Source organism: Onychomys torridus, chromosome 13 (genome assembly GCF_903995425.1).
Source record: "Onychomys torridus chromosome 13, mOncTor1.1, whole genome shotgun sequence".
In the NCBI taxonomy this organism is placed as follows: Eukaryota; Metazoa; Chordata; class Mammalia; order Rodentia; family Cricetidae; genus Onychomys; species Onychomys torridus.
In genome coordinates this window covers 11,526,983-11,540,840 of record NC_050455.1, presented here as the reverse complement: position 1 = coordinate 11,540,840, position 13,858 = coordinate 11,526,983, and the positions used below count along the sequence as shown (strand labels likewise).

At 41.0% G+C, this 13,858-nt stretch overlaps 1 protein-coding gene across 1 annotated transcript in view; it reads left to right on the top strand.

Annotated features, from left to right (window-relative positions):
- Window positions 1-13,858, top strand: part of Klhl14 (kelch like family member 14) — a 109,617-nt gene that overhangs the window by 82,777 nt on the left and 12,982 nt on the right. The window contains exons 3-4 of the mRNA XM_036204241.1: window positions 3,250-3,339; window positions 10,240-10,318. Of these exons, the coding sequence (XP_036060134.1) occupies window positions 3,250-3,339; window positions 10,240-10,318 (169 nt within the window). The remainder of the gene's footprint in view (window positions 1-3,249; window positions 3,340-10,239; window positions 10,319-13,858) is intronic.

Sequence of the window (13,858 nt, the reverse complement as noted above, 5' to 3'; positions counted from 1 at the left end):
GTATAAACTGCTTCAGATTTAGAGATGCCTCGAAGTGCTCCCCTGGGTGACCAGAGCATTCTCTTCTGTGATTTTTCTGGCTTCTACCCCATTTTTCCTTCTAGCACAACTCGTTTGTGTGAGATAAAGTTGAGAATCCTCGCGAAGGGCCTTATAAACGTGTGTTATTTGATTTTAAATCTGATTTGAAAGTGCCTCTCTCCTGCTCCCTCAGAGTAAAGTGACCTTTTTAAATGGAGGGAAGTGGCTTCAGATGACAGGCTTGATAAATGCGGTCGTGTTCACTCAATAAAATAAGGCCCAGTGCATTTGAGGATAAATCAGTGGAATGTACAGCCCCACCTGTCTGTCTCCATCATTCATCTCCACTGTCACTTTCACAGTGCCTGATGGATCACAGTTGCTGTAAAATTAGACAGCCTTTAATCTCATTTCATCCTGATTAGCTCCTCTGCCCCTTTTCCCTCTAACTCACTGACTGACACGCTAAAAACTCAGGGCAGGCTGTGCGTGAACATGGAGGGCCAACCTCCTCCACCACCTGCTTGTGCACACACACAGGTGTCCAACACTAGAGAAGTCTGGGAAGGAGAAGGGGTGGCCTTAGGGTGACTTAAAAGAGAATGGGCATGTGCGGGGTGCAGTGTGAAGCTGGCTCCTGTTCCTTGCCTTACCTTCTCTTGCTTTTCTTCCAGTTTAATCGGAAGTCAAAGGAATTAGAACTTTTTCAAACTTCAAACATGGATCAAGTATTTGATTTGTAATAAATTTGGGAGCATTTTTATATTCCATGATAATCTCAAAGAGTCATTTGTGTCTACTTATAGCCTTCTATTTCACAGCGAGAATTCAGGAAGGATAATAATTCAAGAATGTGAATACTGAAATGCCCAACCAAGAAATCTAATATGCAAGATTATCAAACAAAAATAAAAGCATGTGGAGAAAAAAGAGAAGACCATCACAAACCCATTCCATCAGGACTTGAAGGAACTCCCTTTCCCTGATTTTTAGGAGTTCAGTAGTTAGCTTAAAGCTATAGCTTCATTTGTTTGCACAAAGCAGAACAATGGGGGTAATCAAATGAGAAAGAGGCTTAAGAACAAATCGTGTATTATTTCCTTCACTTAATTTTTGCCTGAATGGGAACAAATACAGAGCAGGAGCAAACACAAGTGTGGGTACATTTTCAGAGCTTTTGTCTTATTATGAGACTGCCCTATGGTTAAAGAGAAGAAAGTACCAATTTTTCACTTTTGAAAAAAAAAAAGAATTGGACACTGAGCTAATCAAAATGTTAAAGTAAAGCATATGAGGCATTGTGGCCGACCATGGAGTGAGTTAACTCAGCTGCTGGCTTCTACTTCTGCACAGTATCACAGCACGCAACTAGATACATGTGATAGTAGCTAATACTGTGTAAGTCCACACAGGTCAGAGGGCATTATGTCAAGCTGAGAAAGTCAGTCACAGCATATGATGGGGTACTCCAGGGTAGTCTAGTCTCCTTCTGGTAGTCTGTGAAAGGTATCCTCATCATCCAAACTGCAACAATTTCATTTATTTGACTTTAAAACACAGTTTCAAAACATAATAAAACTTAGTTGCTCAGTAACCATAACAGGTAGAACTACACCAAGAAATTCAGTCATGGCCCAACAAGATCTATCAGTCAAAAGCATCCTCCAAAGATTAAAGGGAGGACTGGGGGGTCTAAGGATGTTCTTAAGATGATGATGTCACTGATGGAACTCACAGACTGCACAAACCACTTCAGATCCCTTCTCTTCAACCCCTAAATCAGGCATATACATACGAATTCTTTTTCTCTCATGGCTAATAACTTCAGAAGAAATTAATATTCACAGTAAATTAACTAGTGAATCAGAATTCCTACAACCTCTGGGTAGTTTAGTTAAACACTTAACGGATGAACCTATAGAACTATTTCCTGAGTTCTCATTCTCAAAGCCATGCCTGGTTCTTACTGTTTTTATTTCTATACATTAGCCAGTAGAAGTCATCTCAGAGAGAGCTGGGAGATAATTAAAGCAAAATGACATGAGAGATGTATGTATAGCCCTCAAAATAAGTCAAGTATAAGATAGGTTCTCATCCTCTCTCTCTCTCTCTCTCTCTCTCTCTCTCTCTCTCTCTCTCTCTCTCTCTCTCACTCTGCACATTGGCAAAGGAGCTCAGAGTAAGAATTGGCTGGGATTCATATTGATTTCCCACTGCACTGGTTTCTCAAGTGCTCTGTTGATCCGTGTCAAGCAATAAGTTCCCTGCCTGAACAGGCACTTCACCTCCCCATTTGTCCTCACCTAGATTTAAGGTGCCCATATGATGAGCTGAACAAGGACATCATTTTTCCTACTGGTGTCACTGGGCCCAAACCACTGCATGTCATATGATAACTAATGCTGCATACATCTACAATCACCCTATGATATTATCCCAGCAGAGACCAATACTATACAACACCAAAGGTGATAGCAGCACCCTGCTTGGTATGGCATGATTTTCCAAAGGAGATGCAAATGACAGAGAAACCTGGCTTTGGTGGGTTTATGAATAACACCCCTCTTCACAGCCTCTGCAGCTAGGTCGGAAAAAAAGAGAGTGGAGGAGAATGGATATGCACGATGCTTCTGACAGTTCTCATCTTTGTTACAGAAGAGCTCTGATGCAGATAGATGGAAAATGTGTGATTGTGCTGCTAATGACATTGTACAGGAAATTAAGCATATACATTTGGAGGAGGCATTAAATCAGCAGGACCTTAATTTAAAAACTTAAAACTGTATGGAAATTCAGCCTGCTCAATGCTGTGGAGTAGAAAGCCACCCAGCACCCCGGTCTGTTTGGGGAAAGATTGCCAGCAAATGGTTCCGCATTATTCAGAGTTACTTCTTTCAGGAAGTAGCTGCCAGCCCTGACCATTTGGGAGTGTCAGTCATCGCCATAGAAACCTATCCCCCCATTGGGCAGATGAGGAGAGCTCAAGGATGGAAAGCCGCGTGCAGGTTGTTCTTGACTAATCTGTGGAATAACATTATGTAAAATTAGTCAGAAGAGGTTGGGCTTGAAACTGCTGGGAGCACACCACTGAGCCAGGATGTGTGTGGCTCACAGGAATGGTGGGTAGCCACGCTGTTGCCTGTTGATGGAGTCTCATGGTTTACACACTTTGCTGAAGTACATAACTGGTATTGGAAATTTTTATATGTCCTTTTTTCTTGATTCCAGTTATGCCTTACAACAGCGCCCACCACTGCGTTGTAGAGGTAGAAAACTTCCTGTTCGTGTTGGGTGGAGAGGACCAATGGAATCCAAATGGTAACTATTGAACAGTTTTAATCATAGCTGCTTTGTACAACTCAGCTTTGTGCTACTATAACGAAATATATGAGGCAACTCACTTTAAAGAGAAAAGATTCATTGAGTTCACATTTTGGGAGGTACAAAACGGTGTACTCAGTTCTAATGGGGTCAGTGGATGATGGCCCACTATGATGGAATGAGCAAAAAGTAGTTGTACCATCAATGGGGGCAGAAAAGAGAGAGAGGATAGGCAGGATCTCACAATATTTGAAGACATGGCTCTGAAGAACTTAGGATCTCCCAAAGGGTCTACCTCCCAAACCTCCCATATGCTAATACAGTCATTTTGTTAAACAAACCTTTACCATGGAGATGAGCTTTAGGTGAACCACTCAACTAGACCACAGCAGTGCTGAACAAGTACACAATGTAAAGGTATTACTACCCATGCCTTTTATACTTAGTGTTGAAAATACATTTCTGTGTAACGCGGGAAGAGGTCATGAGGTCAGCTGATGGAGAGAGGAAGAGTACTCATGGAGCTAGCTGAGGACATATGTAACAGAGCATTCAAGTGCCAACTCTCCAGGGACTTAGCTTCACAGTGATGCCCAGCCCTTGTCCTTATCCATCCCTTGAGAAATGCCACAAGCAGAAGCAAGGACTCCCAAGGGAAGGTTGAGTTAGCTACAGCTGTTCAGATCTTCACCCACTACTCTCCTCCCACTCTGTCTATATGGGAACAAAGTTGCTATAAGCATTTTCTCACTCATGCAGCATGGAACTCTGGTTCAAGTTCTTTTGCAGCAGGAAGGACCAAAAACCCAGTGCACCTACTGTCTTCTCTGCAGCTTTTTACAAGTGTGCCTCCCGTAGGTTGTCCACCCTCTTTCCCATAACTGTGATTGCTTCCTAAAGGAAATTAAACCTTTTGACACACATCCCAAACCAATACAAGAACACTGTGTCTTGCAGAATATGCAAAGTGATCGTGATGTGTTTTGAAAGCTTGCAAGTGAGGGAGGAGCCACAGCTGCAGCCTTCTGTGTTAGAGAGATAATTATGAGTGAGAAACCATAAAACAGCTTGCAGGTACACATTTTTACTTTAAAACCCCAGAACACCCCACTGAAGTTACATATACTGCATATATTTTATTGTGAATGCTCTTTTTCAGCATCTGCACTAAGGCAAATTGTGTAAAAATCGTAACATCTGCTCGCTCTAGAAAATCCTAAAGGAAAACAAGCCAGACTGTCCACTATTAAGAAAGAGGGAGAGGGCTGAGGAGACAGCTCAGTCAATGAAGTGTTTGCCATGTAAGCATGAGAACCTGATTAAACCCCCAGAAGCTAGATTTAAAAATTAAGAAAAAAGGTAGGACTGCTGTAATCCCAGCACCAGAGTAAGGAGACTGGATGTACCTAGGGGTCCATGGCTAGTCAATGTAGCCTACCTGGTAAATTCTAGACCAGTGAGAGACTCTACTGAAAGATTAAGGTGGACAGTACCAGGCGAATAAGTTGAGGTTGTCCTTTGATATCCACATGCAAGTGCACACACATGCAACACACACACACACACACACACACACACACAGAGAGAGAGAGAGAGAGAGAGAGAGAGAGAGAGAGAGAGAGAGAGAGAGAGAAGATCCTGTACACAAAGGAGATGCTTTTGGCTCTATATCTTTGTTGTACCTCAGTATTAGAAGTGAAGGGACCTGTTCCGTGTAGCATCCGTAAGTAACCACATCACATAGACACTGGACTTATTTAAGCAAAAAATCTGTAAAACATTCTTTGGAGGGACAAATTAAAGCTAAAACACTGGGCCCACAAGGTGGCTTAGCCAGGAAAGACACCTTTTGCCAAGCCTGATGATCTGAGTCCAACCCCTATGGACCTACATAGTAGAAGGAGAAAGCTGACTCCCACAGTTTGTCCTGACTTCTACAAGTGTACCATGGCATGCATACCATACCCTTCACACACACACACACACACACACACACACACACACACACACCACCTGTTCAATGAGCAATGGCCAAGAAATATAACTTATTATCTGTTTGCTTTTCAACTTCAAATCAAAAATGTATCTGAGAGAACTAGGCTGGAGGTTGGTGAGAATTTAGAGGATATTGTGATCTCTAGTCAAGAGGATCAAGATTTTATCTCTGAATTAATTCAGAGACCCATATACCACCCCTGGAAAATACTGGTTTCACTCTACCTACACCGGAAACAAATAGCACCTAGGATTAAAATCGTGCATGAACACACTCTAGCAGAAAGGCTATTAATCCACAATCACACTCACTGCTGGTGTCACTCACTGGAGCCTCAGTGCACATCATATGCAAACTCACATGGCAGTTTCTTGTCAGCCCAGAGTGCCAGGGCATAGTGTGCTCATGTGTGTATGATCAGCACCACTGATTGTGCCAATCAATGTATCTTCTCTGTCTCAGCTGGTAGGAAGCTCAGAACAAAATTTTAGTAAAGCTTTAGGTATTGTATGTTACTTTCAATATTATCCCAGTTACAGACCTGGCAGATCTTTCTATAATATTCCTTTTTAGAATCTTTGAAACTTCCAGATGGAAATTTGGCTTCTTTAAACAGAAAGAAACTGGATATACCAGAGGCAAGTAAGCTAGCCTTTGGTTCCCCTTGTCAATTAAAAGTGTATTATAATTAAAAAGCTCTCTAAAATGTCAATGGCTACCATCTTCTCCAGGTAGAAGATAAGATCAGAAGGTAAGACAACCTATTCAGTGAGGGACGTATCTGTGGCCATGATCAGCCAACATTACAACTAAGAAATGGCTGCATCTATTTCTAAGGGACCTGGGCTCTGTACTATAACTGTCTACCACAATTTCATAAATACTTTATATGTAGCTACACATTCTTTTCATCTGGTTAACCACAGTAGACTCCAACAGTAGGAATGCATTTAATATGCATATGTGCTATCAGAATATATAGATACTTGATTTACATTTACCACTTAAACTGACTCCCCAAACAACTTAGAGGGGGTTTTCCTTCCCACCATTGACTGGAAACTGCATCTGTTGCTCACTTATCTTTTCACACGCTAATAATCATCACTGGTGTCTGGGGATGGGGACATCATCACAAGAAGAGAAGTGAAGGAAGAGTCAGAAAGAAAATAAAGACCTAGCTGTGGTGGGGTAAGCCTGGAATCCCAGCACCGGGGAGGAGGGAACAGAAGGATCCAGGGTTTGAGGCCAGTCTAGACTGCTCCTGAGACCCTGCTGGAATGGAAGATGAAGGGAAAGAGGGCAGGGAAGGAAAATGGGGGAAAGTGAGAAAAGGAAAGGGAGTAGAAAGGACAGGAGAAGATGAGGAGGAAGGGGTGAGAAAAAAGGAAAGGAACTCGAAATGGAAGGAGGAAATGGTAGGGAGGAGGGGAGAGGACTGGAAAGGAGAGAGAAGAGGGGAGGGGAGGAGAGCAGATAGAGATGAATATTTACAGCAAAGGATGGAGGAGGGCAAGGCGAAGATAGGTAGAGGGTAGAGAAGAGAGGAGAGGAGTTAAAATAAAATTCCATTATATGTCACCACCCTCTCCAGCCCTTAGAAGAGTCTCAACAGTAAAGCCCAGGAAAGGAAATAATAAGCCCACTTCAACTCACTTTCAGTTTTTCTAAGGCTCATCATCTCCTCTGCCACTCTCAGAACTTCATCCTTCTTATCTTCCCAGGCCTCCACCTGTAGCGCTTTCATGGCTCCATCCCTGCCTCTGGACATGCTCTCTCATCTCAAACCCATTCAAACCAGGCTCTCCTGAGCCTTTTCTCTGAGTCAAGTCCACTTCCATTATACCAGAAATGAAGACTTCTGGATTGTACCACTGCTGCTCAGCCCATGAAGCCACTTCTCTGCCCCATTACCCAAAGTGGCAGATCCCTTCTTCCAAACAGAAATTCTGAACCAAACTTCATGGAGAAATAGCCTTAACCATGGTGGATGGGTTCTGACTCCTGTGGGCATTTTTAGTCTACAGATGCAGTTTAAAATTAACCTTGAAACTTTAGTGCCAAAGATAATATCTTTTCCTGCAGGGAAATTATGACAAATTAATTCCCTCTCCCAAATCACTCAAAAACCAGCTCTGGACATGGTCTATTTGAGTTAGAGCCTCCCTATTTAAAGTGTCTGGGTCATCCTTACCATTCTTATCATTCTGTGGATCACCAGATAAAATCCAATTTATCAACAGTTGTCCTGAACTGCCAACACTTCAACATGAGAAGGAACTCCTAACCACATCCACACAATCCCCAGAATCCTTTGAGTGGCTTTATCAATTTCTTGTCTACTCATAACCAGAGCACCTTTGAAAAGACCATTTTTCCAGCCACTCTTTCTGGTAGAGACCTGGATTCTTCCTTCCACATACTACTAACCCACTGAATGATGAACTTGATTCATTGATGACATTAACACCCTTAAGATCCAGTCTTCTCCCAAGAACACTACCCACTGGGGACCAAGCCTTCAACACATCAGCTTCTGAGGATAGTGTACTACTACATAACCCAATTTCTTCTTGTTGCTCTTTCTGTACAAATCTAAGGTCTGTTCCTTGGTCCCTCTTGACAGCTCAAGAACTTTACAGTATTTTTGAGCTAAAAAATTGAAAATGACCACCAAAACACCACACACACACACACACACACACACACACACACACACACACACACACACTTCAGTTTGGTTTAGTTTGTTTCAAGACAGGGTTTCTCTGTGTAACCTTGGCTGTCCTGGAACTCATTCTGTAGACCAGGCTGGCCTCAAACTTAGTCATTTACCTGCCTTTGCCTCCTGGCTGCTGGGATTAAAGGCATGCACCATCCCCAGCTGGCAACCAAAACACTCCCTTGATGCTGCATCTTTTACTTTAGTCTTCCATTAGGCTTCAGAAGTCCTGGGGAGCATTATGCACCTCTTACCCCTTATGTCTTAGTCTCTCCTGGGTTTTCCCCACTGACTTTTCCACCATTGGTTCACTGAAGCAACACTTGTCAAGGCCACGCAAGCTCTTCCTAATCTTAGGTACTTGCTTCCTTCTTTCAGAAACACTACTTGGCCTTCAAAATGCCATGCTTGCCTATGTTGTCTTAGCTTTTCCTGACCCCAGAGGTCACTCTTTCAATCCTTTTTCCTCCCATTCCATCCTCTTTTCTTCAATGGTTCCATCTAGTCCTGTCCATTTAAATAGTAACTCTGAACTAACGCCTCCCCAAATTTGCAATGGTAACATTACCCAGCTGCTCGCTTAGCAGTAGCCTTTAGACATCCTATAGGCTTCTCTGTGTTAAGTACAAAGCTGACTTCCCAACTTCTCACCTGAGTTCCTATTCAATCCCTGCTTGGTCTTTGTAAGTCCAACAAAATGTGTGACCATCCAACTACTCCCAGACAGTCTTTCTCTTATATGAAAGGGGATGGTATTTGGCCAAGCCTGTACAATAGATTTCAAACTTGACCATATCTCAGCCATGTGAGCACACACGTGTACACATTCTGTTTATTTCTGGGGTGACAGCTGGTACTCAGTGCCTAGTTACAAACCTTGAGCAAAGGTAGTATTTAGGGTTGAGCTCTCAGTTAAGAGTTGGTTACCACCTCTAGCACTACATGGAAAGTATAGTATGCTCTTTCACTTCCATTTCTCACTTTGATGTCAATATGTATGCAAAATAAGATTCATTTTAATACCTTGGAAGCGCTAATGTGCTTTTTAAGCTCAACAGAGGGGATAAGCTGGCTAAGCAGCTCAGAAGACTCACGCTTGCTCCTGTTCCAGCAAATGCTTTTGTGTTTACGTCACAGCAATGGTGCATCTCCCAAGTGCATACACAGAGCTTCTGTGATAAGCATGATACAAGACTGATTGTCATGGCTGCTGTTATTTCCATGGAGAGACAAATGTCTCTACTACAGTAGGGTTCTTGGGTCTGTAAAAATAAAATGCTAATAATGGAGAATTAGGCATGTACAGGGCTTACTTACATGGGAAATATTTTTTTAATTTTCTCTTAAGTTTGCTGTTATCATTACTTTTCTAAAAAATAGGTTTTAATATTTTTAGGAAGAAAATTTTTTTTTTCAAAAAAAGACAAGATCAGGTGTTTAGTTTGCCCTCAGGCAGTGAGATCAGGACCTGTCTCTAGTGCATGAGCTGGCTTTTTGGAGCCTAGTGCCTATGGTGAGACACTTTGCTCAGCCTAGGTGCAGTGATGAGGGGCTTGGACCTCAACTAAATGTACCAGGCTCTGCTGACTCCCCATGGGAGATCTTGCCTTGTAGGAGGTGGCAATAGGGGATAGGTTGGGGGAAAGGCTGGGGGGTGGGAAGAAGGAGGACACAGGAATCTGTGGTTGGTATATAAAATGAATAGAAAATCTCTTAATAATAAAAAATTTTAAATAATACAAAAAAGAAACAATCTTCAAACACAGGTGAAAAATAAACTATGATGTCATTTTTAAAAGAGAGAGAGAGACTAACCAGAGATATCACACAAGGAATTCTCTAAAATGGAGAATTTTTTGGACAATAGCTTCTTGTTTTTAAAACATAAAAATATCAAAACCCAGCAAAAATTATACCAGTATTCTGATCAAAAAGAATTTTAGCAAGCATACTTGCTTTTGGCATGCTTGACTGGGTTGAGTCATCCCACAACAATAAAAAGAATGAGGAAAAAGGAAACACATTTGAGGAAATGCCTCCCGGTCTCTCACGCCCTGCGAGAGGGTCCCTTGACTTAATTTATGCTTCTTACATCTGACAACAGAGATTTTAAAAACAGAGAAGTGTACAAATCAAGAAAGAGATCTAAGTGTTAACTGTCTCAAATGTGATTTTACAGGAAAACACAGCACAAATTTTGTCAGCCGGTATGATCCCCGATTTAATAGTTGGATCCAACTTCCGCCCATGCAAGAAAGGTAAGTAAGTGTTGATTTCTTTTGTTGGAGACACGTAACAGTGCTGCACAGATGCATGGGTGCTATGTGATAAGGAACGCTGAGCAGAGTCCATGAAAGATACAGAGGCAGAGTACCAACTGTGGCTTTCTCAAGTCACATCGCTAACCTTTTCAATACAAAAGAGAAGAGGTCATTTATTTGTCCTAACATAGGCAGAAAAAATTACGCAGCTTATCTTCTTTGACTTTAGTGATCACATTTTGGAACAGACTGTTTAACCACTAGTTATATGGTTACTATCAATGGCAGTGTATCTGAGTTCTCAAAACACAGAACGACATCCTCACAGTGGTCCGCATGTCGACCCAAAAACCTTCATAGTAAATGTTGAAGTTTTCAATATTAGATTTAATATATGACATTAAAACCTGAGATTTAATTTTTAAATCTGTATTTAAGTTTAATATTGCAGGAATTCAAATCATTTGTACGTGCCTCATCAAGAATAGGTCATAGGTTATTAGCTTTTTTTTTTTAAAAAAAAAAAAAAAAAAAAAAGGTCCTAGTTGGCCATACTGGCACATGCCTGTAATCCCAGTACTTGGAGGCAAGATGATCAGAAAGCTCAAGGCCAGTCTGAGTTATGTGAGATCCTGTATGCCAAAACAAAACAAAAAATTGCCATCCCATTTTTTTCGTACATAATGTTTGTCTTGCCTTGGTCTCTTAGCTATCAAAGGACAACATGGGTAGTGTATGGATAGATACTTTATTTCTTCTAGCTGTATTCAGTCATGATGCCATGTCTTTGAATGCATATGATAATGTATATGCATGTAAGAGTTTAAACACTTGACTCTTTTGACCTCCTTTTAAGTAAATTGTCCAATAAGATAATGATAATAAACTACAACTTGTTACCTCATCATAATCAAGAATTAGAGAAGAAGCAATGGCTATGTTTTTTTTTTCTTGTTCAGAAAAGGAACTCCTTTCATATTTATTTTATCATTCAAGTAGACTGCAGTGAGATCAAATTATATCTTTAGCATAAATTTCCCGTTAAAAGCAATCTTCATGAAAATAGCATATATTCCAAAATGGGTGTTTCTACAGCAAGACAGGGTGAATCTTTTTAAATGTATTAAGAAGCTCAACTTCTTCCCACCCCACATAAATGAATTTCACACACACACACCCCTTAGATGGGCACAGAAACATATGTTTACAATTCCAGCACTCAGAAGCCTGAAGCAGAAGAATTATGACTTGGAGGCCAGCCTGGGCTGCCCCTTGAGACCCTGTCTCAAATATGCAAATAACCCTCCAAAATAATAAGATTAAAAATTGAGACTCTTTGAGGAGACTACACATTATAAGCTGGAAATGTCCAAACAGTGTGTTAATCACCATGGGTTCATTTAAGAAAATCCCTCATTCTCTCCACTGTACCTCAAGAAATATTGCCAAGTCAATCAACATCCTAAGAAACTTCAGGAGCCACAGGTCTATTGCTGTCTTTCTCCAAAACACTCCATCCCTTTCTTCTGGGGATAAGTTTCTGGTGATTGTCTTACTTTGCCTTCTAATCAAATCCATTTTCCAGAAAGTTTTGTTTACAAAGGAATTGTCAACACATGTATGAGATGTCATTCTCTCATCACCACTGTCCGCTTTGCTGGGGGCTGTACACCATGATAATTAACCTTCATGCCTTCAGCTTGGGAGGCATAACTCACGTCGCGGTCAATTATCTCACTATAGAGCCCCTAAGGATGGGAAGTATTGCTACAAAACCTAATTAGTAATTTTTTTTGTAGAATGTGTATTGTTTACTTGATAGTCTATAATGACTTCCTCTGAGGCAGGGTGGCCTATCATGGCAAGGTCCTACTTAGACAATTTTTAGCAGCTCATTGACCTGACAGAAAGACCTGCCACGGTCTGCTGCCGCCTGGCAGCCACTGTTGACAGGATGGACTGTTTAGCGTTTCTCTCGAAGTCATTATGGTATATCATGTCAGGTCCTCAGTAAAAGAAGTTTTCTTTCTTTCTTTTTTGTTTTAAGATTTAGAACAATCAACCCAATACAGCAAATAACGCCTTCCCAAACTTAGTCGGAAAACACAGATCTCACTCAGTGGCCTTCTAGCACATCTCTCCTGTAGGATAGCTGACCCAGGCAGTGATCCATCACTCAAATGAAGTGTGTCTTCACCATTGCCAAGCTTACATTCAAAATACCAATGGCCACTGGTGCTCTAAGTGATGGTTAAAGATAGGAGGAAGAAACCCAAGATAGATGAGGAACTCAAGATCAGAGATACTTATTGAAACATTTAAGTTAATTTTATAAGACATAGATCATGAATCAAACCAGAAGTTCCTCATCTACCTGTTCCTATTATTCTCCTGCCAAACTGCTGAGGCATTCTTATGCTGAGAAGTTACCAGATTGATTGAGAATAAGAGAAACGTGTTATAAGTCATCTCAGGGGTAGATCACCCTTACAAAGCTGGGAATAAAGTCCTAGGCTATTTTACCTAATCAAATCTTCCAACGGAGTCTACTCAAGCTGTTGAGTGCCCTTTCTGACCAGTAGAAAGTTAGATATACAGCTTCTGGGCTTTCTTCAACCATGGGTGAGCTCATAAATTCCACACTTTCCAGCTGTGAATTTACAAGCAAAAGATTGAATGGAAATACAATTTTAAATGCACACAATGGACGTCAATGACTTCTTTCCCCCAGAATCCTCTGCTAGCCAATACTTCAGCAAGGAAAGATAAAGTCCTATAAGCCCCTTCATCATCGTGTTTGGCTGATGACAGGTCCAGTGGTATACCCACATGTGAGCCTGTCAGGCTCCAGTGAGCTGCTCCAAATCCATCCTCACATGGTGGGCCCTGGTTAAACTCAGTGGGTCACAAAACAAAACAAAAGGATGTGAAGTTAGAAAAGGGATTTGAAGGGAGGAAGGAGTTGGAAAGGGGAGATGGGGAGGAGAGGGATAAGGGTAACCATTCATATCATACTCATCCATGAAATTGTCAATGGATATATTTAATAAGAATTATTATAATAAAAATGAATGCTGATTGACTATTTTAGTCTTAGATTTAGGATTTGATTCTGTAGCAGGAGAGGAGAAAATTGAAAACTTAGAACAAGAGAAATGCTTGGATAACTTCTATTCTTAAAGTAAAACATGGGCATTTCATATTTAGTAATAAAGAAGCATTTTTACCCCCAGCTAGTCTAAAATATGGAGGCAGAAACAGTTTGGGGAGCAACAACAGCCCTCTATTTCACTGAGTGAGAAGCTAGAAGCTGATATGCCCAAAATATTCCCAAACTTAAGTACTGTTAGAGAAACTGTGAGAGACAATATTCAGCTTGAAAAATCTTTTGTTTTTAACTTGATGATGTAAGTCAACAATTCAAACTAAGTCAAGCAATTCAGTCTTATGCTTTAGCATAGATATCATTTAATGCAACTAGATGATCAATATATAGCTACATAAATAGATAGATGATAGACAGGTAAATGATAGAAA